Below are 26,520 nucleotides of genomic sequence, written 5' to 3'. Positions count from 1 at the left end.
CTGAAGGGCGAGGGTTTTCCACAAATGCAGTTCCTCGGGAGCCAGAGGACAGACCAGGGGGCGAGCCGCGGGACGCCGGGGAGGCCTGGCCCTGGGACGGGCCGGACCGCGCGCTGCTGCCGGCCAGACGGAGACGCGCGAGGGCGCCGAAGTGCAACGGCCAAAATGTGCCAGCGCTGGCCGGAGTGGGAGTAGCCGTGAGGACGCGCAGGAAGCTGCAGCCCTGACCTCCAAAGGTCCGCAGACACATGGGCGCTCGCCGCAGAATGGCCCGAGAGGTACCTGCTGAGACTTCAAAGGCGGCAAGGATGCGCTTGTGCCAGATTTGAAGTCATGGAGCCAGGCGAGGCGCACCCCAAACCTAGGGGTGGCGGACCATCGCCGAGCCTCTCCTAATATGGGCAAAAGGGGGCGTGGACTGCTCCCCCGGAGAGGCGGCCCAGTCTGAGCGGCAACGCCAGGGGCAGGGGCAACCGCAGAAGGCCGAGCATCTTGGGGGACTGTCAGGACCGGAGACAAGTACCAGGAGAGCCATCCCCGTGGGACCCCCCTGAAAATACCTCCTCGGCTCAGTGGAGGCAAGTGAAGGTGTCCATCACACACTGACCCCTCCGCTTTCCCTCCCCCAGGAGGGGCCCCCAAAGCCCCATTAAGGAAGGTTTCCAGGGGCCAACAGGTGGGGTGGTTAAGGCACTGGATTCCCACGGGACGACTGCAGTTTGTACCCCATCTGTTATGCTGGGTGCACGTGTGCACCCAAAATCCTGAAAGGAGAATGGGGGCAAAGGGATTGCAGCATGGCCATCCCCCTGGGAGGTGATTTCTCTTTCCCTCGGTCCCTGTCCCTCTCCAGTGAGCACACATGTCCTATGGCAACAACCAAAAAAAGGTGGGGGGAGATTTTGAAAGCACACCCACGTCTCCAGAGCGGCTCTCTGTCCTGGGAGGCTGTCCCCAGACAGGCAACTGCGAGGACTTACGCCCGGGACCCAAGGCCACTAAGACTAGATTCCCGAGCTGGCCCGTGCGAGTAAGTACGCCAATGCCACGAGGTGGTTCAGACTCACGAGTGTTTATTGAGTGCACACGTGCCAGGGCGACGGAGACACGGTCCCTGCTCTCCTGGAGCTTACAACCTCGTTACTCCAATATTTGACTACATTTTTAGAATGACAAACACTTGTCTTCGTCTAACCATCAGCAACGCTACATGAAGCAAATTTTTCATATTATTGGTCACTGTTACAGTGAAATTGGTAAATGTGAGTAAAACACAATTATCTTTGAAATCTGTAGGCTTAGTACGGACACGGTATGTAACACCCAGCAGATGCAAACGTATGGCTCTATTCCTGAATCTGAGGGCTCTGTGGAAATACAGCACAGACCCCACAGAAGCACGAGCAGCACAGGGCCCGGGAGTCCTGCGGTTCAGTACGGTACCGAATAGGCAGGGCGGGGAGTCACCTTCCAGAGAACGTGCGGTACAGTCGCTTGGCTCAGACCTGCGGATCCTACCACCAACACGTCCCCTGTGGAAGGTAACCGAGATTTACCCCGGGCCTCCCCAAGGGCACTGGGTGTGTGTCTATTTCTTAAAGCTTCTTAAAGACTCAGCATAAGCGGCTCACTAAAATTGAGCGGAAACTGCTTTTGAGACGTCTAAAAATGAAAACGACAGACACACCTAACGTTAGGATACAGGAGAGCTCAGAACTAAAATAGCACTCAGCAAAGCACGGCGGCTCTCGGCTAACGAGGGGAACGTTTACTGGTTGCTCCGGGCCCCAAATCGTGCATCTTTGCAAGCCCAGGGGCAGCACCTTGCGGTGCTCGGTGCTCTCGGGGAGCATTCAGGGGAGCGATTGCTGTGACCCCACTGCCAGTAACTCTGAGGGAAATGGCCTCTACATCAAAGCGCCCCAGGTCTCCACGCTCATTAACATCACAGTGCTTCCTGAATTTACACGGGACAGGTTACCAGTTTTTAACTTAGTCATTAAAAATATGGGATGAATTCCCTCTGGGAACTCACTTAAAACTCCAAGAGAGCTTTTTTAACTTTTTATTTTGCAAAGAGTGGAGGGAACACTCGAGTGGAGGTCTGTCACCCGGCTGTGCCCAGGGCCAGGGGGCCCAGTAGCCACGTCTGCTATTGCTTCAGCTAGCAAGGTCCTCCAATCGTTAAGGACATGTCCCCACCTAGGGCGCGGTCCTTGCAAGGAGCCTTCAGGACAGAAAACAAGGGAGCAGGGCCAGGCATTGACAGGGAATCTGCTTTCATGCATTTCAAAAGGCAGTTCCCAGAAGTGGAAGATTCACTTCAGATTTTACTTCTTTAGCCAGCAACAAAAGAAAAAAGCTTACCTCTTTGAGATGACAGCTCCTGCAATATTTAAGTCTGCCATCTTTCCTACTCTCCAGTTATTTTTTTTTTTTTAGTTGAGTGTTTTCAAGATAAGCCTTTCCAAAGGGAAGGACAATTCAAAGAATTTTCTTGGCTTCCCTCTTCACAGCTATAAAGGAAAAAGGTGACATTTCTTTCTTCCTTATTGAGTGACTGACAGTTCCAACTCATTACATACTTCAAAAACCAAAGCATACCCTTCTGCGGGGCAGAGACATTCTGATGGAGCTTAATGCCTTTTGGAATAAGCTAATGTAGGGTACTAAAAAGTTAACTCCTTGCCAAGATAAAACTACCATCTTTTGAAGTGGCAATTTCCTTATTCTTAAGAATATAGTAGGCTTGGGGCCAGCAGGTGGCATGGTTAAGGCGCTGGACACTCCCACAGGGTCGACCATGGTTTGAGTCCCAGACCTGGTGGCTTGCTTTCTCACTTTCCCTCTCTCCCTGTGTCTCTTTCTGGTCAAATTAAAATAAATGGATAAATAAATTTTAAAAAAGAATACAGTAGGCTTTATAATAAAAATAGGGACCAAAGAAATATTCTAACCGTGTTCAAGTTGGTATACTTTGTTTTTAGGAAGCAGAGAAGGGAGGTCCCTCCAGTGGGGCAGCCACACTGCCCTCCACTCTCCTCTGCCCCTTCCTGCATCCTGAAGGGGCTAGGGCACCCCCACGTAGGGCCTGCCTCCCTTAACCAGCAGGCTCCCAGGCGGCCCTCAGTCAGCCCCACTGTCATAGCAGGGGCACTCTGAAGAGGAGGGGCGATCAGCACGGTCAGTCCCCTCACCGGGCCTGCCACGAAGCTGCACTGAGAGGCAGATACACTTTTCCGTTAGGAGATTTAAGGGGGAAAGAGGCTAGGAAAACTACCAAGGATAAAGGCACTTGATTCTGTTGGTAATTTTAGTCACCTGGTTGCAGGAGTTGGGAGCAGATGCCAGCCAGCCCCTCTATTCAGAGGGCTCCCGGGCTGAGAGGCCCCCAGGCTGAGGGCAGGGCCTTGGCCAGCCCTGGAGATAACTGGGGCCAAGTCAGGTGAACGGAGCTCACAGGCCGGCTTGGCTCACTAGAACAATTTATCAGTGGGAGCCGTGTAGGAGAAAAAGCTCTAAAGCAAACCAAAACGTGAGACCTGAGCGTTTGCAGTGAGAGCCAACTTTGGAAGAGTCCTTTAGCTGCGAGGACTGAGTGTGACCACCTGGGCACTGGGTCCTGCCAGCACCAGACAGTGGGTGGGGGGAGCAGCAGCAGCCGGGCAGCGTGGGCGGTCCCAACAGGAACCTGCAAGCACCCCGGACCAGAGCAGTGCCCGCTGGCCAGGCCCAGGAAAAGGCGCTGTCGGACATGTCCCCGGCCCGTGACAGAGCCGACCGCTCTCACTTAAAACCTAGTGCTCCGACAGCACCGACAGGGGTGGAGGGGCGAGGACCCGGACTCACAGCTGAAACCATGCACTAGCTTAGGACACCTGTGCTACTCTCCTGAGGCCTTCCTGGGCGGGGCAGCCAGCAGTTCCTCCAAGCGTTATCTGCAGCTTACTGCCCAGGGCCGGCCAGGAGTGCTGCTCAGAAAAGGGCGGAGCGCGACGGCTGGCAGTGGCACACAGGGACGAAATCAGAGTCCCGTCCCGCCCATCTTTCTTCTTTCCCGATGAAGCTTAAGGGAAGCAAAGTGAGTTGTATCCATGTAGTTTTCAGAGCTTCCCGACAGCCCTCCCTACGATCCTGACGTGCACCCTCCGAGCGCTTCTGCCAGGACCTGTAGCCAGGGTCTCGCAAGCCTCTGCCCTGAGCCCCCAGCCCTGCGGTGACAGCTTCTGTACTCGGCGTGCATTACTCTACCGTGGAAGCTGCTGGTAAGCATTTATTTTTTAAAAAGTGGATATTTACAATGTAGAACATGTGTATAAAACCGGTGTGCAAAGTGAGTCATAAAAGGATAACACTATTGTTTAGAAATGAGCTGCCTCCCCATTTACGTTCCTTATCCTTGGTATAAACTGGAGACATATACTATTTAAAAATAATGTTTTTTAAATAGTAAAATATACAAGAGATTCCTGAGCATAACAAAAATATCTTGAAACTATGTGGCCATTTGAAGTATAAAAGAGCAAGTGTAAGAACAGCATGATTGTAAACTACCATCTGAAGGCGTAGAAACAGTACAAAATAGCTTGCCTTCTCGGAGTGCATAATTATACATTAGTGCAACACAAATGCCTCAAAATTTAATGGCGACAAATCTCAAAGATTTGCAGAAGTGCGCAAAACGTGGAATTTCTTTAGTGTCATGCGAACTGAACCCAGTTCTCGATTAATCCTTTCCAGCCGATCTTCCAAGGCTTCCTGGGTGAAAAGAACGGAAAAGGCCAGGTTAGAGAAGTCTACATCAAGCTCCGCAGGTCTGTAACTACCACCAAGCTGACCTCTTAGCGAAAGAGCGAGTGTAAGTGTAAACTTACAGGAAACTGTTTTGGTTTCTACACGAATCGTACCGTTTATGTATTTTCTTTAAACTGAACAACATGAACCGACTTTTCGGAGTGACTGCAGTTAAAGCAACCTCAGTACATTCGACACATGAGCCCAGGGACGTTAGCACTGGCGGCCCAGAGACCTGAGAGGGTCGCTCGTGGACCTTGCCGGACTGAGAGCAGGCAGGAGGAATTTGGGAGATGCTTCGCACATCTAAGAAACGGGCACATCTCGCTGCATCTCCCACGTACACACGTATCAAGCAATTTTCCTGCTCTAAAGGTAGCTGGATCCCACATGGCCACCCACTGTTCAAATCCCAGCCCCCGAGTCTTGAAATACATGCTGGGCAAGCGTGCACACCCCCAAATCTCGACAGGTGGAAGAGAAGGGACTGTGGCATGACCACAGCTCATTGCGGTGGTTGTTTTCCCCTCCTCTCTGTTTATCGGGTGAGTAAATGCACCCTCTGGCAATTAAAAAAAGAAGTTTCGAAGTCAGGCACGGCGCCCTCAGCCCCCGCTAGGCTGCCATTGTCTTCTTACTGGCCTGAATCAGCTCTGATGGAGCAGAATGGACACTAACACCATTCACGTCTCACTTTAAGGGCCATAAGGAACTTCGTTATATTAAAATGTGTGTTCATTCTATTAATTACATTATACACATACTTCACATTTGAGTTCAAATTGGAGTATCAAGTTTTCTGTCTGCTTTCCTGATACTTTTTTTTTTTTTTTTTTTTAAAGTTTTCGCCATAGGGCACATATGCTAGCCGGAGAGAGACAGAGAGAGAAAAGTGAGAAACCACCTCCCGGGGGTCTGGCCACACCATAATCCTTTCTCCTCTCAAGATGTTGGGCTCGCATGCACATTCACCTGGCATGATTTTCAAGCGGCTGGGTCCAGGACTCAAACTGTGGTAGGCCACATCAGAAGTCCAATGCCTTACCCACTGCACTACCTGCTGGGCCCATACAATATTTTAAGAGGCGTTTCATTGTTAATGAAGTCTTATGAATTACTGAATAAATAAAAAGGAAAAAATATTAAATAGAATTTGTTTTTCAGAACAAAAGCAAAAGCAGAAGGATGTGGGGTGCAGCTGGGGTCCCATGCGCTGGCTGGCGCTGGCTGGCGCTGGCTGGCGCTGCCGTCCCACAGGTGGAGGCCGTGCCGAGCCCCAGGCTCCGTCCCCAGCCCAACGTCAGAGCCAGGACGCAGCGCACGCCGCAGTTCCAGTCATTCCGGAGGCTGAGGCGGGAAGATCATGAGTTCACAGCCAGTGAGGGCCACACAGTCACACCAAAGCTGGGCCAGCAGCTGGCGAGGTGCTTAAGGGCACTGGACTCCCACATGGTTGACCACGGTTCAAGTCCTGGACCCGGCAGCTTGAAAACTATGCCAGGCACTGGGGCTGGCAGGTGGCGTGGTGGTTAGGAGTGTTGACTCCCACATGGCTGACCACATTGAGTCCAGGACCTGGCAGCTTGCCTTCTCTTTCTCTCTTAGGGTAAATAAATACAGTCAGTTCAATAAAATAGTTCTTTAAAAAAAAGAAAAGAAAATCATGCCAGGCATGTGTACCCAAAGTTCTGAGAGGAGAATGGAGGACAAGGGACAGTGGCCTGGCCATCTCCCTCGTGGGGCACGGAGAAGCAATCTCTTTCTTCTCTCTCTGGTGAGCGCATACACTCTATAGCAAAAAAAAAAAAAAAAAAGGAGAGGCTCAGGCTGAATGAGGCATACAGATATCAACAGAGATGCCCTACTTTTAAAAAAAAAAAAAGTCAGGGTCCAGCAGATGGCGTAATAGCTATGTCATTGGACTCCCATGTAGTCGACTGCAATTTGAGTCCCAGACCCGCTGGCTTGAACTCACGCCAGGCGCGTGTGCGTGCATGCCCAAGATCCCGAGAGGAGAATGGAGAAGGGATTGTGGCGTGGCCATACCCCCCCGGGGGTGATTTCTTGCTTTGTGTCTCTCTCTCTCTGTCTCTCTGGTGAGTGCACACGCCCTATAGCAAAAACCTCTCAAAAAAAAAAACAAACAAACAAAAAAGTCATAGTGAAAGAGAAGTGAGGGACACATACAGGCCCCAGAAAAAGACTTCTGCTAGTTTCTTTGTGTCTGTCTTTCTGATATAACAGATGAGCCTGAAAATGAGCTTTTACTGAAGGGACGGCACTGAAAAGCCAAAACATGTAGTTATGTAAGAGCTACCCTCTTGCTGCTATGTTTAAAATGTTACGAGAAGAGCAGACTTAGATGTCCCGCGGTTTCATGCATTTTAATTCTCTGGGAGAGCGACTAAAAGCAGTGCTCACGGGCCCTGCCGCCTGCATCACCTCCTGTTTGATAAAGGCGCTGCCGCCCCCTCGGCCCGCCCCCTCTCCGACACCCACAGCCATCACAGTTGCGAAGGGCAACGTGTCTGCTGTGCTCACTGCACAGACAAGGGTTCAGAAGTGAGTGACGGGTTAGAGGGAGGGACCAAACAGGAGAGAGACTTCCTGTGGCGCACTGGGTTCACAGCGTGCACCTGTTTTTGTTCCCAAGTTTGTTTCTAAAAAATATAATGGCATGGGGCCCACAGGTGGCATGGTGGTAAAGGCACTGGACTCCCACATGGCCGACCGTGGTTTGAGTCTCAGACCCGGTGGCTTGCTTTCTCACTTTCCCTTTCTTTCTCTTTCTCTCTCTCTGATCAAATTGGAAAATAATAAATAAAGTCAAATTTAAAAAGTATTATTTAAAAAAAGAAAAAGCATGTATATAACAGCCTGGGGCCCAGCAGATGGAGAAATGGTTACATCGCTGGATCCCACATAGCTGACTGCGGTTCAGCCTAAAACTCAGGCCGGGCGCGAGTACACGCGTGCTCAAATCCCTGGAGAAGGGAGTGTGGCGCGGCCACTCCTGGGGGAGACTTCTCATTTTATCTCTGTCTCTGTCTGTCTCTGGCGAGCATACATGCCCTAGGGCAAAAAACTCTGAAAAACTATTAAAATAATGGCATGAACACTTTTTCCTTGAGGTCTGAAGGTCAAACCAGCCTTCACCTGAAAGCCAGCATGCAGCTCTACAGCACTCAGTCACCAAACACTCCTGCAAAGGCCTCGGGCCTCGACTGCGGCCAGTGAGCCTGGGACTGCGCCCCGGGGTGAGCAGGGCACCGCGAGCCCTGGCCTGGAGAGCAGGCGGAAGCTACGGAAGCTCACCTGATGCAGTCGCGTCTGTAAAGTGGCCCGTGCGCCAGGAGAAGGCATTCGGCTTAGTGCCGCTTCAATCTGCAACACGAAAAACGTCTGCGTGAGAGAGAGGCTACTCGTCGGCAGCGAGCTTTGTCACAGCGTGGAGAGAAAGGATTTCCGCGGGGTACCTCCTCGTTCGCTTTGTCTTAATGTAACTCTCGTCTGTCACCAACTAGTAATGACAGCATGACGCAAATACACTCCTGGGCAACTCTGGAAATTCCCCGAGATAGGCTTGACTCAGTAATTCCTTTCTGACTATTCCTTAGACAAAAGCATTATGTTCAGAAAATAAAAATGTTTTCCAAATACCTTTGTTTGCTTTTACCTGGTCCTTTTCTTTTGTAAGTTCATCAAAAAATCGCTCCGTCTCAGCCAGGGTCCTGATTTTGGCTGTGTACTCAAAACCGTCACCCCGTGGCGTGACCGAGACGGGCTCGCTCTGCTCCTGGCTCAGCGGGCCACTCCTCTCCCAGGCCGCGCGCACAGACGCTTGCTTCATCCCGGGGGACCACGGCTCAGGGCGAGAGCCATGCTGAACATGGCTGCCGGTGTCCTGCTCCGCATAGCGTTTTTCTGTCAGAGGAAAGAAAGACATTTCTTAGCCATTTTTCCAAAAGCTCATAAATATCTTAGATGTGTTGCCCAACTTCATTTTCTACAAATAGCTCAGAGACAGCCCGAAAAAGTACTGGAAAATGGTAAGCAGCTAATCGCATTTACCCAGTGGTCTTTCTCCAGAGAATTCCAAAAACCGCCCTCAGTTTGATCATCTTCACAACTTCCCTAAATGAAGTTAAGCAAGCTTGATGCAGACATAAAGAAAGAGGGGGCAGTTTAAAAACTAATATTGGGGCCAGCAGGTGGCATGGTGTTGAAGGCACTGGACACTCCCACATGGCAGACCACAGTTCAAGTCCAGGACCTGGAAGCTTGCTTTCTTACTTTCCCTCTTGATCTGTGTGCATGTGTCTCTCTCTGGTCAAATTAAAATAAATGAATAAATAAAATTAAACAAATAATTCTTTAAAAAAAAAAAAAGAAAGAAAAGAAAGAACTAGTATCAGAGGCAGCTCTGTGGCCTGGTGGTTTCAGCCAGCCAGATCCCATGTGGCCAACTGCATGGTTCAAGTCTCAGACCCAGCCACTTGAGGAACACGCTGGGAGAGTGTGGGTGTGCACACCCACAATCCTGAAAGGAGAGAGCGATAGAAGACTGTGGCGTGACCATTTCCCATAGGGTTTGTTTCCCCTCTCCCTGTCTGTCTCTTTCTGGCAAGCACATGCAACCTCTGGCCAAAACAAAAAACAAAAGCAAAAACTAAAACAATAAAACTAAACAACATGCCCATTTAGTAGACATTCATCAACACCAACATTAGGACTCTGGGGGCCTGCCTGAGTGATTTCACACACTCATACCTTTACTCTAAATGTCATGTGAGGGGGAAGAAAGTGTTACCCGGAGCCTAAACTGCACATACACTATACAGCACAGAAGTATAGAGAGTGATGAGATAGCATGGCCCCGGTAACAAAACATGGACATTCTCCGCACCTCAGTTCTCAGCTGCTCTCCTTCCACTGTCAAGAGTCTGCACTCACAGAGAAAGCGAGAGAACACATCCTCACCTGGGCACGGTCACCCTGCAAGCCCCTCCTCCTTCCATCTCTCCGTCCCGTGAGAACTCTGGACACACACACACTTGTGCCTGCATGGCCAAGCTGCCAGAGCCAGGACTCTAATCACATTGGCCACATGGGATCCAACTTAACTGCTGTATGAAGGGGCAGGTGCCCCAATTCCCCAATGGGGACAACACAGACATAACAACATGAAGCATCAAGAATGCTTGTTTAGGGACCAGGAGTTAGCGTAACGGCTATGTCACTGGACTCCCATGTAGTAGACCGCGGTTCGAGTCCCAGACCTGGTGACTTAATCTCATGCCTGGTGCATTTGCGTGCGTGCCCAAGATCCTGAGAGGAGAATGGAGGAGAAGGGATTGAGGCGTGGCCATCCTCCCTGGGGGGGAGTGTGTGAGGGGGTGGTGATTTCTCACTTTCTATCTCTCTGTCTCTCTCTCTCTCTCTGGTGAGCGCATGTGCCCTATAGCAAAAATATCTCCAAAAAAAAAAAAGAATGCTTGTTTAGAGACCCTTTGAGGGAAAAATATTTTATAATTAATTTATTTATTTATTCATTCATTCTTCATTTTAATGTGACCAGAGAGAAAGAGAGAGAGAGAGAGAGAAGTGAGAAAGCAAGCCACCAGGTCCAGGACTTGAACTGTCGTTGGCCATGTAGGAGTGTCCAGCACCTTAATCACCATGCCACCTGCTGGTCCCCAGGGAAAAATATTTAAGCATGGGATACTACTATTTTGGCTGGAGAATGCCTGCACTCCCCAGAGAGGGGCAGAGGAGGAAGCAACCCCAAAGAGCGGTCACGTCACCATCTCTGTTCTTCCATCTCTCGCTCTTTTGGAGATTTCGGGCACACACGCGTATGCACCTCTCATGTGTTTTACGCTGCTAGGTTTGGGATTTGAACCACAGCCAGGCATGCAGGGTCTAGCTGGCTTCGGGAGCCAGTCCAAGTGTAGGATATTATTAAATACTGTAGCTCTGAAACTGCTAGGGGGCAAGTACACCCCAGAGACAGACAAAAGAGTAAGAGGAAAGGAGAAAGCAACCCGCTGGGGCGGTCACACTGCAATTCTTCCTCCTCCATCTCTCCATCCTGCTGGCAAGAGGGCACCCATGCATGTGGGCCTAGTCTGTCTTTCAAGCACTGAGGGCCAGGATCTCCACTGCAGGGTCGGCCACGTGGGATCCAGCTCCTTCACCACTAGGCTGCAGGGCCATTCCGAATAATACTGGGTCGTTGGAAAAGTCCTAACACATTTTTGGATAGAAAAACACAGAAAATTACATCCTGACTTTTCCAACAGCCCAATATTTAGACCCTTGAAAAGAAGACTGGAATAGATATTGGAATCTCAGAATAATGAATAGCTAAAACCGTAACGAAGAGTTCTTTAGAAGATACCTTCTGAGTCATCTAGAGGAAGAAACTGGAGTTGTTTTCTCGGGTTGGCGCGTTGTAATGTAGACACGGGAACAGTATCTAAATCATCCAAAAGTATATCAAATCTATTGAATGAAGCAAGTTACTTGTGAGAAAAAATATGAACTGATTTTCCCTATGTCCACTAGAAAGACGAACTGGCACTTCAGTCAACTCACATGCTGACGTATTTCCTTATAGAAAAGTAAGCATATAATTTTCTAAAACTGAAATTTAATTTCTAATATAAATTAATATTTGCACACTAGAGCCTTAAAGCATTTCCCCATTCTTTCTAACAGCCCCATGAAGTTAAGCAGGGCAGGCGGCATGGCCCCTGCCTTAGAGAAGGGGAAACGGGCTCGGTTAGTCAAGGGGACTCCCAGAGCGTGGCGGGGCTGGGCCTAGAATCAGGAGGCACGTCCTTCCTGCCACAGCACACACTGCTGCCCACAGTCCAGGGACGGCAGCGAGAGTGACTGTCAGCGAGCACCAGGCCCAGACCAGTGTGGACCCACTGTCTTGAAAAAATGGCTCAAAAATTTTCGTGTCCTAAACCTCTTTGGGAAAACGGAGAACTATCAGTCTACACCCAAAAGCTGGGTGAGGAACAGAGGCGGCATTTAACCAATGGTGGCAAGTTTACGCCGGAAAAACCGTCTTCACGTCTCAAATGTGTCACCGTGAGTGTGACGTTCAGTCAAATGATTTAAACCCTCAGAGTCCCACTGAAAAGCAGTGGCAGCTAGAGGCATGAGCTGACATTCGGGAAAAATCGACACCGTATTTATTTTATCGTACGATTTCAGAGGACTTACCGAATTGGACTGCTTTCGTTTTTGCTAAGTAGATGACTAAATCCTGTGGACAAGTTTTCTCTAGGGGACCGCTTGGGACTATAAGCCACAGTCACTGGTGTTAACATAATCTCTCTTTTTGCTAAAGAAGAAAATGAAGAAGAGATGTATATTCCTCCTCTCTATATTATATGGGCAGAACACAGTTTTTCAGTAGAGTGCTTCTTTTCTAATGTTAAAAGGAATACAGCTTCATCTTACACCTTTGGGGAGAAAGCCTATAAAATAATCCATAACCCCAACATCTACAGGGAACCACTGTGAACATTTTAGTGTATCAGACTGCAGATTCAACACTGTGACTCAAAACTGGTTTTTCAGGATTTTAGAATTGGAGTGGAAATGAGGTGGAGACGCCAGGGCAGCAGCAGGCAGCAGCGAGCACTTCTGTAACATGGGGTAAGAGACGGCTTCGGCTTCGGCGGGTGTGAAAATGGGGGCTGAGGGCAGAATGCACCACGTCCACTTTAAAACCGACCCTGCAGCTGACTGAGGAAGGAGGTGGCTGCTGCTGAGTGCCTGCGGTCGGGACTTGACGAGACCTTCTCCCTTCAGAGAAGCCTGGACTGACGCGTCGGGCTTCATACTGCTGTAGGTCGGGGTCTACCAACGCCACCTACTGCACACACAGAAAGGCTCTCGGTGTCTGTGTGATCAGACTACTCCATGGCTACAACTGAGTTCGGGGACCCTGTGCTCAGAACACCACGAGGCACCGAGGGGTGTGCATGAGGGATGGGATAAGTGCAGCCGCCAGGCCCTGCACCCAGACGCGTGCTGAGTCTTACTTGGAGTGCTGGCCTTGCGAGCCGACGGCGGCAGGGAGGACGACCTCTGTGCGGCGGGCGTGCATCTCTTCTGTCTCTGCTGAGCACACTTCTCTGGGGACCCACCTGCACTGGCTGCCGTTTCAGTCTGCCGAGGACTCACTGATTCTAGATGAGGCAAACATCCAAAAAAGAAAGAAGAGAAAAGCCCAGCAAGCCGCGCTTTGGTGACCTGCCTTTACTCACACGCAGTCACACCAAGCAAGGCTTCCGCTGAGCTCAGGCCCCCACAGGGCAGAACTCCCACCACCTCAGCTGGCGTGATTACTGGCAAATGCACCCCATAATAACGATTTTTAAAAATGTTTTATAAAGAAAAACGAGGACATTTCTAATAAAATTCATTTGGTTCTCTGTTTACGATAGGCATTCAAGATGATTTTTCACAGGTTCCTTTGTTTTTTTTTTTATTGAGAGAGATTTTTGCTATAGGCGGCGTACACTTGCCGGAGAGACAGAAAGCGAGAAATCACCCCCCACGGGGATGGCCCCACCACAATCCCTTCACCTCTATTCTCCTCTTGGGATTTTGGGCATGCATGCACACTCACCCAGCATGAGTTTTAAGCCGCTGGGTCCGAGACTTGAACCACGGTTGACTACGTGGGAGTCCAGTGACAAAGCCATTGCGCCGCCTGCTAGTCCCTCACAGGTCCCTTTTAGAGAGCAGAGTGCTAACTCATTTACTAGGAGACACAGCCCCAGTGCGGAAGGTGAGCTGACTACCACGCCGGCAGCAGAAGCGTCCATGGCCGGCCGAGGGGTGCGAGGATAATGTGACCTGGAATGCTGGAAGCCCTGTGGGAGGCTGGGGCTCAGTTCCTGTACAGAGGGGCACTCGAGACCCATCTGGGGAGGCTGCGAGCCAGGTCAGGCACGGGGTCTTGGAAGGGAGTATGCTTTTCTAAGAAATAAAACAACTTTAAAAAAAAAAAAAAAGAGGGGGACCAGCAGTTGGCATAATGGCTATGTCGTTGGACTCCCATGTAGTTGACTACGGTTCAAGTCCTGGATCCGGTGGCTTAAACTCACACCGGACATGTGTGCCCAAGATCCCGAGAGGAGAATGGAGGAGAAGGGATTTGCAGCATGGCCATCCTCCCTAGGGGGTAATTTCTTGCTTTCTGTCTCTGTCTTTCTCTTTCTGGCTAGTGCACGCACCCTATAGCAAAAACCTCTCCAATAAATAAATAGATAGATAGATAGATAGATAGATACTTTTTGCCCTATCTATAGGAGCTCAGTAACCAAGAAAGGAGAGAAAGAACAGAAACGGAGTCAGCCCACTCCCTGGTGCTTATGTGAGCTGGAGCACACACGGCCAACTGCACAGATGACAAATATGCCTAGTGGGACCAGCAGGCATGGTGGCTAAGGCGCTGGACTCCCACACAGCCGACTGCTGTCTGAGCCTTGGCCCTGCTGGCTAGCTGTCTGTCTCTCTCTCTCGCACATGTATCCTGTAACGAATAATGACAACAATAATAATAATAATAATTAATACAATTAAATAATTTTTATTTCTAAAAGGAAAAAAAATGCTGGGTATGTGTGCATACCCGAAATCCCAAAGGGAAGGGAGGTGGAGGAGGCCGTAGCACACCATTCTCCACGGGAGACTGCTTTTTTGCTTTCCCTGTCTCTCTGTTTCTCTACAGTGAGCACAACCACCCTCTGGAAAAAATTTTTAAAAGAAGAAAGAGAAAAAGAAAATGTTACATCTCACATTATGAATACCAATGCCTGTCAAACTTTCTGACATGGGGACCAGAAGATGGCGTTATGGTTACATTGCTGGACTCCCATGTAGTCAAACGCGGCTCTGGACCGGGCAGTTTAAAACTCATGCCGGGCGTGTGTGCATGTGTGCCGAAGATCCCGAAAAAAATGGAAGAGAAGGGACTGTGGCATGGCCATCCCTGCTGGGGGGTGATTTCTCACTTTCTATCTCTCTGTCTCTTTCTCTATCTCTCTGTCGAGCACACATACCCTATAGCAAAAATCTCTCTCCAACAAACAAAACTTTCTGATGTGTGCAAGTAAGACAAACTGACAGGGAAAGTTTTACAAATACCCTCAAGAATGTCATGTGGCTCTTTTTAATAATCAGAATGTAAATGGAACATGCACTTACACTGCATCAAAACTGTGCTATGCCAGGGCTGTGCTAAACGATTAACTAGGGGATGCAGTAAAAGCAGGTACCTTTTCATTTCACCACCCACCTGAGGGATTTAAAGATGGCAATGTAGGGAACCAGCAGTTAGCGTAATGGCTATGTCGCTGGACTCCCACGTAGTTGACCGCGGTTCGCGTCCCGGACCAGGTGGCTTAAAACTCACGCCGGGCGCGTGTGCGTGTGTGCCCAAGATCCAGAGAGGAGAATGGAGGAGAAGGGATTGTGGCGTGACCATCTCCCCTGGGGGGTGATTTCTCGCTTTCTGCCTCTATGTCTCTCTCTTTCTGTCTGGCGAGTGCACGCGCCCTATAGCGGAAACCTCTCCAAAAAACAAAAAACAAACAAACAAAAAAGATGGCAATGTAACTGGGGTGGGGTAATCTACATCTAGCCGTCCACATCTAATAAGCAGTAATATAAACTTACTATTTGAGGTATCCTCCTTCTCTGTCTGTGTCCCCCAACTTTTAAATATTTTTTCTTCATCAAGTTCCTTTAAAGCTTTCATGATCGGTGAGTCTGAAGTCTCTCTCTGTTTTTTCATCAATAAGCTTGATGGAGAACATCCAGGTGAAGAAGAGTCCTTTTCCGGAGGAGACTGGCACCTTAAATAGTAAGAGAAGACATGGTGGAGGATGGCATGCCTGCTGAAGACGGGTCTGATGGGGACTGGGATGCCTCTCACTTGGCTGCCTACAGCAGGTAAGTGCACACGGCCTCTGCGGGCCTTCCTGTGGGAGGCAGAGGGAGGAGCTGGGTGGGGGGCTATGTCGCTGGACTCCCACGTAGTTGACCGCGGTTCGCGTCCCGGACCAGGTGGCTTAAAACTCACGCCGGGCGCGTGTGCGTGTGTGCCCAAGATCCAGAGAGGAGAATGGAGGAGAAGGGATTGTGGCGTGACCATCTCCCCTGGGGGGTGATTTCTCGCTTTCTGCCTCTATGTCTCTCTCTTTCTGTCTGGCGAGTGCACACGCCCTATAGCGGAAACCTCTCCAAAAAACAAAAAACAAACAAACAAAAAAGATGGCAATGTAACTGGGGTGGGGTAATCTACATCTAGCCGTCCACATCTAATAAGCAGTAATATAAACTTACTATTTGAGGTATCCTCCTTCTCTGTCTGTGTCCCCCAACTTTTAAATATTTTTTCTTCATCAAGTTCCTTTAAAGCTTTCATGATCGGTGAGTCTGAAGTCTCTCTCTGTTTTTTCATCAATAAGCTTGATGGAGAACATCCAGGTGAAGAAGAGTCCTTTTCCGGAGGAGACTGGCACCTTAAATAGTAAGAGAAGACATGGTGGAGGATGGCATGCCTGCTGAAGACGGGTCTGATGGGGACTGGGATGCCTCTCACTTGGCTGCCTACAGCAGGTAAGTGCACACGGCCTCTGCGGGCCTTCCTGTGGGAGGCAGAGGGAGGAGCTGGGTGGGGGCTGGAAACACTCTCCAAGTCACAGGGAGCCTGGCCTGGGCTTGGAAGTGGACAGGTGGTCCATGAAAACCTCCTCCTCAATCCATCCAGCATGCACACCCCGGCTCTTGGAATTGGGGGCCTATCTTGTCCCCCGCCTCCACTGGGTCACTCTGTGCAGAATCCCAGGAGTCCTCTGGGGAGCCAGGCCCCCACCTGGTACTCTCTGGCCTCTGGGCCCACAGCTGCCGCTCCTCAGACCAGGTCTGACTCTCTGGGAGGCCTTTGGGGTGGGATGAGGCAGGGGGTGGTGCCCCCACGACGGGATTGATGCCCTCATAAAAAGAGGAAGAAGCCCCAGAGCTCTCTGCATGCACACACCCCATGGACAGGCCACGTGAGGACACTGCCAAGAAGAGGGACCTACCGAGAACCCAGCCAGGCTGGCACCCTGATGGTGGACCCCCAGATCAAGAGCCCTGAGGAATGAACACTGCTGTGGAGGGCGCCCCATGCAATGGTCTGTGAGTGCAACCCCGGCTGACAAGACACGCAGCTGCCCGGGCTGCTAAGGCCTGAGGTGACGGCCGCACTTCACGATGCCCACACCCACTATGCACTGCGACTGGATTAAAATAACCCGTGCACCGTAAGCCAGTGCTGCCCAACCTCTAACATCCCGCACAGAGATGTGCAGTGTGCGTGGTGCTCTGGGGTACCCGGCTCAGGGAGCTGATGGGGCTCGGGGCTAACATCTCATCCTGACTGCAAACCCAGGGAAGCTCTGCAGAGCTCATAGAAGAAAAATACCCTCAAGATTTAGCCTGTCAAAGTGAAATAAAAAGTAGGTCCTTCATATAAAGACATTAAAAAACTGGGGTCAGCAAGTGGCACAGTGGTTAAGGCTCTGGACTCTCACATACCCAAATTTAGTTCAAGTCCCAGACCCAGTGGCTTGAAAATCATGCTGATATGTCTGTGTGCACGCATGCCCAAACTCCTAAGAGGAGAATAGGGAAGAAGGGAATGCGGTGTGGCCAACCCCTCTGGGGAGTCATGTCTCGCTCTCTGTCTCTCCAGTGAGCACAAGCCCCATAGCTTTTTTCTCCCCACTCCCAAAAAAAAAGACAATGAGAAAGAAACCTGAGTCAGGCTCTTTGTGCCTTTCTGAACATTTAAAGGCAACCATAATCAAAATCTAAGAGAACATAACACACGTCAGCAGGCCTCTTGGCAAAGCTCTTACCCAGGGACCCGGGGGTCCTCCGGCAGGCTGTCCACGGGACTGTCCTGGATGCCCAAGGGCTGGCCAGTGAAGATGGAGTACTCTGCACCAGGTATCAGCCACTTCCGCCTGCTGACATCAGAAGTTGCCAGGGTGCTGTTGGAAGGAGAAACACGCCAAGTGTCGTGTCGTAAGGTGCACACTTACATATGTGTAGGTAACTGAAAATTCACACATGACTGGGACCAGCAGATGATGGAATGGTTACACTGTTGGACTCCTATGTAGTCAGTCACGATTCGAATCCTGGACCCGGTAGCTTAAAACTCACACCAGGCGTGTGTGTGTGTTTGCTCAAAATCCTGAGAGGAGAATAGAGAAGGGATTGTGGCATGGCCATCCCCCTTGGGGGATAAATTCTTACTTTCTGACTCTCTCACTAGTAAACGAAGATGCCCTATAGCAAAAAAATCTCTTAAAAAAAAAAAAGAAAAGAAAAAGAAAAAGAAAATCCACACATGACTATTTATACTTCAGAAACCTGGCTTAAGATTCAGTCACCAGGCTAGCAGGTAGCGTGGTGGTTAAGGTGCTGGATTCCCACAGGGCCGACCATGGTTCAAGTCCTGGACCTGGGAGCTTGCTTTGTCTTTCCTTCTCACTCACTCTCTCTCTGCTTAAATGAAAAAATGATGATAATAAATAAAATAATTCTTTTTTAGAAAATCTTTAAAAAGATTCAACTGCATTGTGATCTTAGGTTTGTTACTCTGGGTATGTCCAGCAGTCAGGATACAGGTACTGGCCCAGTTGCAGTGCTGGAGTCACACAAAGGCTGGGACTTGGTTCAGGCCTGCACACATATCCCCATGGTGCTGGCTGCTAGGAAGGCTCGGGAAGGGGCGTGGTGTGAGACCTACTGGGGGCACTTGAACCATGGTAAGCCACGTGGGAGTCCAGTGTCTTATCGCTACTCTACCTACTGGCCCCTCATACTTTAGACTTAAAACATCTTTTTTAGATTTTTGCCATAAGGCACATGCGCTCACTGGTGGAGAAGGGGGGAGAGAGAGGGGGTGAGAGAAAGTGTGAAGTCACCCTCCAGGGTGAATGGCCACACCACAATCCTTTCTCCTCCACTCTCGGGATTTGGGGCATGCATGTTCACACACCCAGCGTGTTTTTTAAGCCACTGGGTCCAGGACTAGAATCAAACAGCAGGCCATATAGTATTCAGCTGCCCTAACCACCAGGCTACGCCCTAACCACCAGTTGTATGTTTTTACAATTTGAGTGAGCTTTAAAAAGAGTAAGGTATTGGCCTGAGGTCGCAGAGCTGAGCAAACTCAAAAAACACATTCCAGGGGCTGGCAGGTGGTGTGGTGGTTAAGGACGCTGGACTCCCACATGGCCGACCACAGTTCAAGTCCCAGACCTGGTGGCTTTCTTTCTCACTCTCTCCTTCACTCACTCTGTCTCTCCCTGGTCAAATTAAAATAAAGTTAAAAAAAATAATTCTTTAAAAAAAAAAAAAAAAACACATTCCAGTCTCCTAAATGACAACCTGATCCTCCCATATTCACATTCTGGCCACAGCCTCTGCATAAGGGCATTTACAATAGCCAGTAACTAAATTGTCTGTACAAGTTCTATAATGATATTTAATGTTGATTTTGAGATTTCCGTTTTTTTTTTTTTAATTATTTTAACTTATTTTTTAAAAATCTGACCAGAGAGGGACAGAGTGAGTGAGTGAGTGAGAGAGAATGTGAGAAAGCAAGCCATAGGTGCGAGACTGGAACCACGACAGCTATGTGAGAGTCCCTTAGCCACCACGCCATCTGCTGGTCCCTTCCTTTTTTTTTTTTCTTGGGGAGGGTTTGCTTTTTTTTCTTGGAGAGGTTTTGCTATAGGGCGTGTACACTCGCCAGAGAGACAGAGAGACAGAAAGTGAGAAATCATACCCCAGGGGAATGGCCACACCACAATCCCTTCTCCTCTATTCTCCTCCCAGGATCTTGGGCACACATATACATGCGCCTGGTGTGAGTTTAAGCTTCTGGGTCTGGGACTCGAACCATGTTGACTACATAGGAGTCCAGAGACAAAGTCATTACGCCAACTGCAAGTCCCCTGTTTTTCTTTTAAGAGAGGTTTTTGCTCTTGGGAACGTGTGCTCGCCAGAGACACACACAGAGACAGGGAAACAGAAAGTGAGAAGTTACCCCACAAGGGGGAATGGCCACACTGCAATCCTCTGCTCTCCTCTCGGGATCATGGGCATGCACACACACGTGCCCAGTGTGAGCCTGAAGCCACCAGGTCCAGGACACAAACTGCAGTCTACTACGTGGAAGTCCAGCAATGTAACCGTTACGCCACCTGCTAGTCCCTCATTATTATTTTTTTTAATTGCAGGAGGGCATGTATGCTCAACAGAGACAGATGGAGGGGGGAATGCGGCGTGCGGTCACACTACAGTCCCTTCTCCATCTCTCAACCACATCAAGATTTTGGGTGTGCATATGCGCCTAGTGTTTTTCAAGCCACAGGGGCTGAGACTGGAACCACAGTTGGCGTGTAACATCTGGCTTCCCCTTAACCATTAAGCTACAGGGCTGGCCCAAGCTTCTCATTTTAATAGAAACGGACGTCAACTTCTGGCTTAGAGATGAAATCAGTGACTTACTTGGCACGTGAGGGTCTCGTGTGGATTTTAGAATTATGACGACTTAACAGATTTTCATGCTCTACTTGCTTCACTTGGGCTTCGAGTTTTGAAATCGTTCTAAATTAAAAAGCAGTAAGATAAATTTAGTACATTCAATACACATTTAACATATAAGTCAACCACGAATTACTTATTTAACCAACTCTCCTAGCAAGGCAGGGGCAAAAGAGTCGTCTGTCCATAAGCCATTTTCATAGTATACCACCGCCATGGTTCGCCACGCCACAGTTCACCATGCCACGGTTCACCATGCCATGGTTCGCCACCGCCACGGTACACCACCGCCATTCAACCATTTTCATAGTACACCACCACTGTCCAACTGCAGAAGCTGCACAAAATGGGAATGATGAAAAGCAAAGCAAATACAGTGGGCTCTGCAAAGGAACGTTTCACGTGACAACTGTCGGGAAGGGTGGGCGTAACACGGCAGGTACACAACTATGTAAATGTGACGACAGACTAGCACATACAGCACGTGAATGAAGTCAGGACAGGAGGAGTTTAAATCTCGGATTAGTCGCACCGACATGCTGACATCCAGCATGAATGCACTCAGGCACACAAAGTGGGCGGCACTGCACACACGCAGCAGCAGGCCAACTCCCAATTTCAGAGCCATTTAAAAGAACTTGCTCATTTTTAAGAAAGGCAAAGGCCAAAATGCCAGCCAATGCTCAGCCTGTAGGTAATTCATGCCTATGTTTGAGTTTACCGACAACAGTGACCGACTCCAGCCAATTCGCTATTCTGCGGATAGCCTGCATGCTTTCTGTCCTTTCGCACTTTGTGAATGTTTTCTTCACAGCTTTCAAACTCCATTCTTTTTAAGAGGTTTTTGCTACAGGGCACATGTGCTTGCTAGACAGAGAGACACAAAGTGAGAAATCACCCCCCAGGGGGGACGGCCACGCCGCAATCCCTTCTCCATTCTCCTCTCGGGATCCTGGGCACGCACGCACATGCGCCCGGTATGAGTTTATGCCACTGGGCCCGGAACTTGAACCGCGGTTGACTACATGGGAGTCCAGTGACATAGCCATTATGCTAACTGCTGGTCCACAAACTCCATTCTTAACCTGATACAAGGAAGGGTTGAGAAAGAACAGCTCTAACAATCTGATACAGAAGCCATCCTTAGAACAGAACGAATCCAGAAAAGAGGCAGATGAGAAATCCAGGAAGCTCTTCTGTTCATCTTATGAGGCACCCTTAGGTCCTCAGTGAAACTTCTATGTAAGGGCATTACTTATATCCACACGCAAATATGAAAACATGCTCAACATAGCTCTTCCTAGTTATGTGTGACAGGGACCATTCACGACCCTGTTCCCACATAATTATGTAAATTAGATCGCTAATTTAGTCTCCAAACCAGGCCTTTAAGAGCTAATTTTGGGCCAGCAGATGGCATGGTGGTTAAGGTGCTGGACTCCCAAACACCTGACTGTGGTTCAAGTCCAGACTAGTGGCTTGAAATCTTGCCAGGCACGTGTGCATGCGTGCCCAAAGTCCAGAGAGGAGAATGGAGGAGAAGGGACTGGCAGCATGGCCATCCTTCCTGGGGGTGATTTTGCACTCTCCTTCTTTCAGTTTCTGTCTCTCTCTAGTGAGCACAAGCACCCTGTGGCAAAAAAATCTAAAAGAAAGGAAGAAATTACATAGTCATAATGAGTGTGAATGCTGTTTTTTTTCTGGACTCAAAAATAATTCAGGGGACCAGCAGTTAGTGTAATGGCTATGTCGCTGGACTCCCATGGAGTCAACCGCGGTTTGCGTCCCGGACCCGGTGGCTTGAAACTCACACCGAGCACGTGTGCATGCATGCCCAAGATCCCGAGAGAATGGAGGAGAAGGGCTTGCAGCATGGCCATCCCCCCAGGGGGTGATTTCTCGCTTTCTGTCTCTCTGTCTCTCTCTCTGTCTGTCTGGCAAGCACCCACGCCCTATAACAAAAAAAAAAACACCTCTCCAAAAAAAATAAAATAAAATAATAAACTAGACTGCTCCTTAAAAGTCTTTCCGATGGTTAAATATGTAGATTTCTCCTGTGCTGAGAGAATAAGTAATTTGGGGGACGTACACCTCTGAGGCACAGCGTCCAACACATTCTAATCACCTAAAAATCATCTTTGACTAAAATCAAATGTATTGCCACATCAGGGGATGGTTTGGATAAAACTAGTTCTCAAACTGCTTTTAAAGAAACTCAAGAAAAACTGCCTTTTCACTGCTTTCAACACGGACACATGACAGAATGAGTGGAGCTACTGGCTTATTGGCAGACAACACATTTTACCTTTTTAAATCGGAAATCTGAGTGTGTGCATCGAGCAATTTGTTCTCAGTCGTATTTAACGTATCCTGTAAAATAAAGGGAAACTCAGGTAACTGAGGATGAGTATACAGACCTACCCTTTTATTTTAAAACGCGTAATACAGAACTAACCGGAGGCTCGACCAGCTGGCTACAAATGACGGACACCCGGCAGCGTGGAGGCCGTAGGAGCGCTGCACGAGCGCCTGTGGCCTGGCCCAGGTCTCTGTGCTCTGTTCTGAGAAACGAGCCGGTGTTTGCACAGACGCACTCGAACCACAGACAGGGCTAAGACCTGGGGTAGAACCCCAGAACTTGGGCTGCTCAGCTGGGCAGGGCTTCTCAGGAACCTTAAACAGCCAAAGTCTGTTCCATGCAACAGAAGCCCTTGGCTCCCACTCTTGGCATGGCTGCGGGGTGTCTTTGAATTCAAACTCGCAGGCCCCCAGCACAGCTATAATCACAACTCACCCCACAAAATGCTAATGCTTTGGAAACCCAAACCTTGTATCTTAGTTCTTAGTATTTAATAATTACCTGCAACCTTCTAAACTATTTCATCTCAATTAACTCTTCTCAAATGCAACGGCCACTTACCAAGTATGTGTTGAAATGAACAAACCTAATCAATTTGTGAGTTAAACAGAGCAGGCATTTGGAGTCGGGACATCAACACAGAAAGGGTAAGCGTGTGGTCTAGCTGAAACAGCTACCAGGCTGGGAGCAGAGGAGAGTCGGGTGCGTGGATCCTCAACCAGGGCTCCCACCCACTGTGAGAGCCAGAACAGGGACGAGCGGCCGTTACCTTGACTCTTCCATGTTCCTTCCCAAGGGACTCGTACTCTCCTAAAAGCTACGAGGAAAAGCAGAGAATCACCACAGAGTTAAATGGTCTCACCTGAAGACGGCCTAAATACAGCTGCCTGCATCTCAGTGCTAACGTCGTGAGGGAAAGTCCAAATGGTTGGTGACCCCACACAGACAACATAATGCTTTATAGCGCTCTTTCAAGTTTTCTGTAAATTTGAAATTATGTCAAAACAATCGATACTTGACCCTCATGGGGAAGGCCCCGGGGACATGTGGCCAGGTCTCCCTGCGGCTCTGCCAGGTGGCTGAGGCTGGGGGACATCAGGCATGGGGATCCCACAGGGTGTCTGTCTGCGCGGGCCTCTCTCTCCTTCCCTCTCTGCCTCGCCCTCTCGCAGAAGAAGTAAGATGAAAAGTAACATAAATTAACTTAGTATCAATCAATGCCTTTGTAGTATTTTAGAAGATTAAATTTCATTTGCATTTTTTAATTACATTTTAGAAAATTACTGGATATTACTTTTCCTATGTTAGTTTTAAGGAGTAAAGGTACAAAAGTCTAATTAGGGAATTTATTTTAACGTATGTACTCAAGATGTCTAGTTTACGACAACAGATTCACATCACAGAATTTCCTCCTCATTCTGAAGTCCCACTAAATTAACACTGAAAAAAATCAAAGAGAAAACAGGCCCAGCCGCAGGGCACGGTGGGAGCGAGCCATTCCACGATGCTGGATTGACATGGAAGGTCAAGGCTTGGTTCCCGGTCTGCCTGTACACCCGCACGTGACGCGTAGCACGTGTGTCTGAGGTCCCCGCGGGGAGGAGGGCTGTGGCATGAGAACCTGCTCGTGTGGCTCTGAAAATCCAACCTTATGTCTTAGTCACTCGGGTGATTTCTCACTTTCCTTCTCTCTGTCTCTCTCCAGCAAAGGCATACACCCTATGGTAGAAACTAATTTTAAAACTGGAAGATATACAACAAAGAGACTACGATAAAAAGTAAAACTTTTTTAAAAATTAAAGAATCAATCCAAGCACTATAACACCTGCTGGCAAAAGTTCCAGAAAAAGGGAACAGAAAAATGAGGGGTAGGAATTTAATAGAGAAGTAACATTAGCAAGTTTTGTAGAATTGTAGGTTACTAATTCCCAGATTGGAAGAAACTGAAACCCTAAACAAAAAATAAAAGGAGTCTTAAAAGACCAGCAGAGGGGGGGGGACCCGCAGAGCGGGGGGACCTGAAGAGGGTGGTATGCTTTCTCTCTTTCTCTTCCATTCTATCCCTCCCTGATCAAAATAAAATAAGCAAAGAAATGGATAAATAAGTTAAATAAAATAATTATTATTTTTTTTAAAATAGCCATGATATGGGACCAACAGATGGTGTAATGGTTACGTTGCTAGACTCCCACAGTCAACCATGGTTCGAGTCCCAGAACCGGCGGCTTAAACTCACGATGAGCGCGTGTGCGTGCATGCCCTAGATCCCAAGAGAAGAATGGAGGAGAAGGGATTGCGGCATGACCATCCCCCCTGGGGGGTGATTTCTCGCTTTCTGTTTCTCTGTCTGTCCGGTGAGTGCACGTGCCCTATAGCAAAAATCTCTCTTAAAATAAGTGAGTAACAAGTCTTCAACCAAGGCATGTCATTAAGGGATTTCAGAAACCAAGGACTTGAAACGTAAAAGAGGGTGGGAAAGCGGGTACAGCCAAAGCCCTGTGTGCCGGGCAGAGGGGGAGAGGGCGGGACCCCTCACCACGCAGACAGCGTGAGCAGTGACACTAAGCCTCCTCAGTCTGGCTGGCCCAGAATCTACAGTAGCCAAATGGCACATGAAGGACCCCAGTGTTCAACCCTAACTATAGATAAAGTTAGGAGTTCAAGAAATGTGGGGGAATACAAGGCCCAAACCATAAATGAAAAGACTACACTCTGGACATTAAAACACAGAACTTCTACCCCGTAAGAAACACCAGACAGGCCAGCAGCTGGCATGGAGTTAAGGCGCTGGAGTCTCTTCCCTGACGGCAGTCTGAGTCCCAGACGTGGAAGTTTGAAAATCACACCGGGGGCGTGCACATGCAGGCACTGAAGTCCAGGAGGAGAAAGGAGGAGAGGCTCTAGTGTGGCCTTTCCACCGGCCCTATTTCTCTCCATGCACCCTAAGGCAAAAACCTTCAAACACAAACAAAAGGTAAAAAGGCAAGCCACAGGCCAAGAAAAGACGACCATGATACACATAACCATTTTACTCTAATCAGACTGGCAAAAATGAAGGGGTTGGACCATACAAAGCACTGGCAGCCTGAGAGGACATTCAGCGTTCCCACTCACCGCTGGTGAGGAAACTGGTCCAATCACAAAGAGCAATTTCGGACTGCCTGGTACAAAGGCCAGTGCCCCCAGGCTAGGTCCCAGCTGGGGTACGCAGGGGACAGTATCTACGTTCTCACTTCAGGCTGTGCCCCAGGGATGGCCACAGCAACATCTCTAGGCCCAAAAGCTCAAGAACCTTGCTACACCCCATCCAAAGGTGGTATTGGGGCCAGCAGGTGGCGTCGTGGCTGGGGTGCTGGACTTCCACGTGGTCAACTGCAGTCTGAGTTCTGGACCCAGCAGCTTGAAACTCACGTTGAGTGCATGTGGGTGAGTGCCCAAAACCCCAGGGATTGCGGTGGGCCATCCTCCCAGGGTGTGTGCCTTCCTTCCTTGAGTGCACGTGCCCTTTAGCAAATTAGAAAAGAAAGAATGTAGCACAGGTAACAAACACCTTTACTCGACCTGTGCTCAGCCGCATGCTACAAAGCAGCCCAGTCAGCCCCAGGGGAGGAAATGCGCAACTGTCACTTGCTATTCAGTAGTGCTCAACTACGGCCTCCAGGAGCTCTGGCCCTAGCCTTTGAGCTTCCAGTAGTGGACCTAGATACAGCCACCCCCGCTGTGCC

At 49.2% G+C, this 26,520-nt stretch overlaps 1 protein-coding gene and 1 long non-coding RNA gene across 20 annotated transcripts in view; one reads left to right on the top strand and one right to left on the bottom strand.

Annotated features, from left to right (window-relative positions):
• Positions 1 to 585: 585 nt before the first annotated feature.
• On the top strand, positions 586 to 8,048 carry LOC114007944 (uncharacterized). 2 transcript variants are annotated; one of them, XR_003549512.1, is made up of 3 exons: positions 586 to 4,265; positions 4,741 to 4,858; positions 7,926 to 8,048. It is a non-coding gene; the product is annotated as an uncharacterized LOC114007944 (long non-coding RNA). The 2 variants fall into 2 exon arrangements; XR_003549513.1 differs by having other exon boundaries at positions 7,934 to 8,000.
• MPHOSPH9 (M-phase phosphoprotein 9) overlaps positions 4,619 to 26,520 on the bottom strand; it is a 63,743-nt gene continuing 41,841 nt past the window's right edge. For 14 of the 18 annotated variants that reach the window (XM_027772180.1, XM_027772176.1, XM_027772183.1 and 11 more), the window contains 10 exons: positions 23,565 to 23,612; positions 22,742 to 22,806; positions 20,401 to 20,499; positions 17,733 to 17,867; positions 16,171 to 16,349; positions 12,858 to 13,004; positions 12,031 to 12,151; positions 11,195 to 11,298; positions 8,471 to 8,718; positions 7,956 to 8,178 (listed from right to left, as the gene is read on the bottom strand). In XM_027772180.1, the coding sequence (XP_027627981.1) occupies positions 7,984 to 8,178; positions 8,471 to 8,718; positions 11,195 to 11,298; positions 12,031 to 12,151; positions 12,858 to 13,004; positions 16,171 to 16,349; positions 17,733 to 17,867; positions 20,401 to 20,499; positions 22,742 to 22,806; positions 23,565 to 23,612 (1,341 nt within the window). In that variant the 3' untranslated portion in view covers positions 7,956 to 7,983. Of the gene's footprint in view, positions 4,759 to 7,955; positions 8,179 to 8,470; positions 8,719 to 11,194; positions 11,299 to 12,030; positions 12,152 to 12,857; positions 13,005 to 16,170; positions 16,350 to 17,732; positions 17,868 to 20,400; positions 20,500 to 22,741; positions 22,807 to 23,564; positions 23,613 to 26,520 lie in introns of those variants that run through there. The other 4 variants (XM_027772177.1, XM_006149251.3, XM_027772179.1 and 1 more) reach the window with 3 other exon arrangements.

This window comes from Tupaia chinensis, unplaced genomic scaffold, assembly GCF_000334495.1.
Source record: "Tupaia chinensis unplaced genomic scaffold, TupChi_1.0 Scaffold000258_1, whole genome shotgun sequence".
NCBI lineage: Eukaryota > Metazoa > Chordata > Mammalia > Scandentia > Tupaiidae > Tupaia > Tupaia belangeri.
The sequence above is the reverse complement of the archived record's forward strand: the minus strand, read 5'-3'. Positions and strand labels throughout refer to the sequence as shown.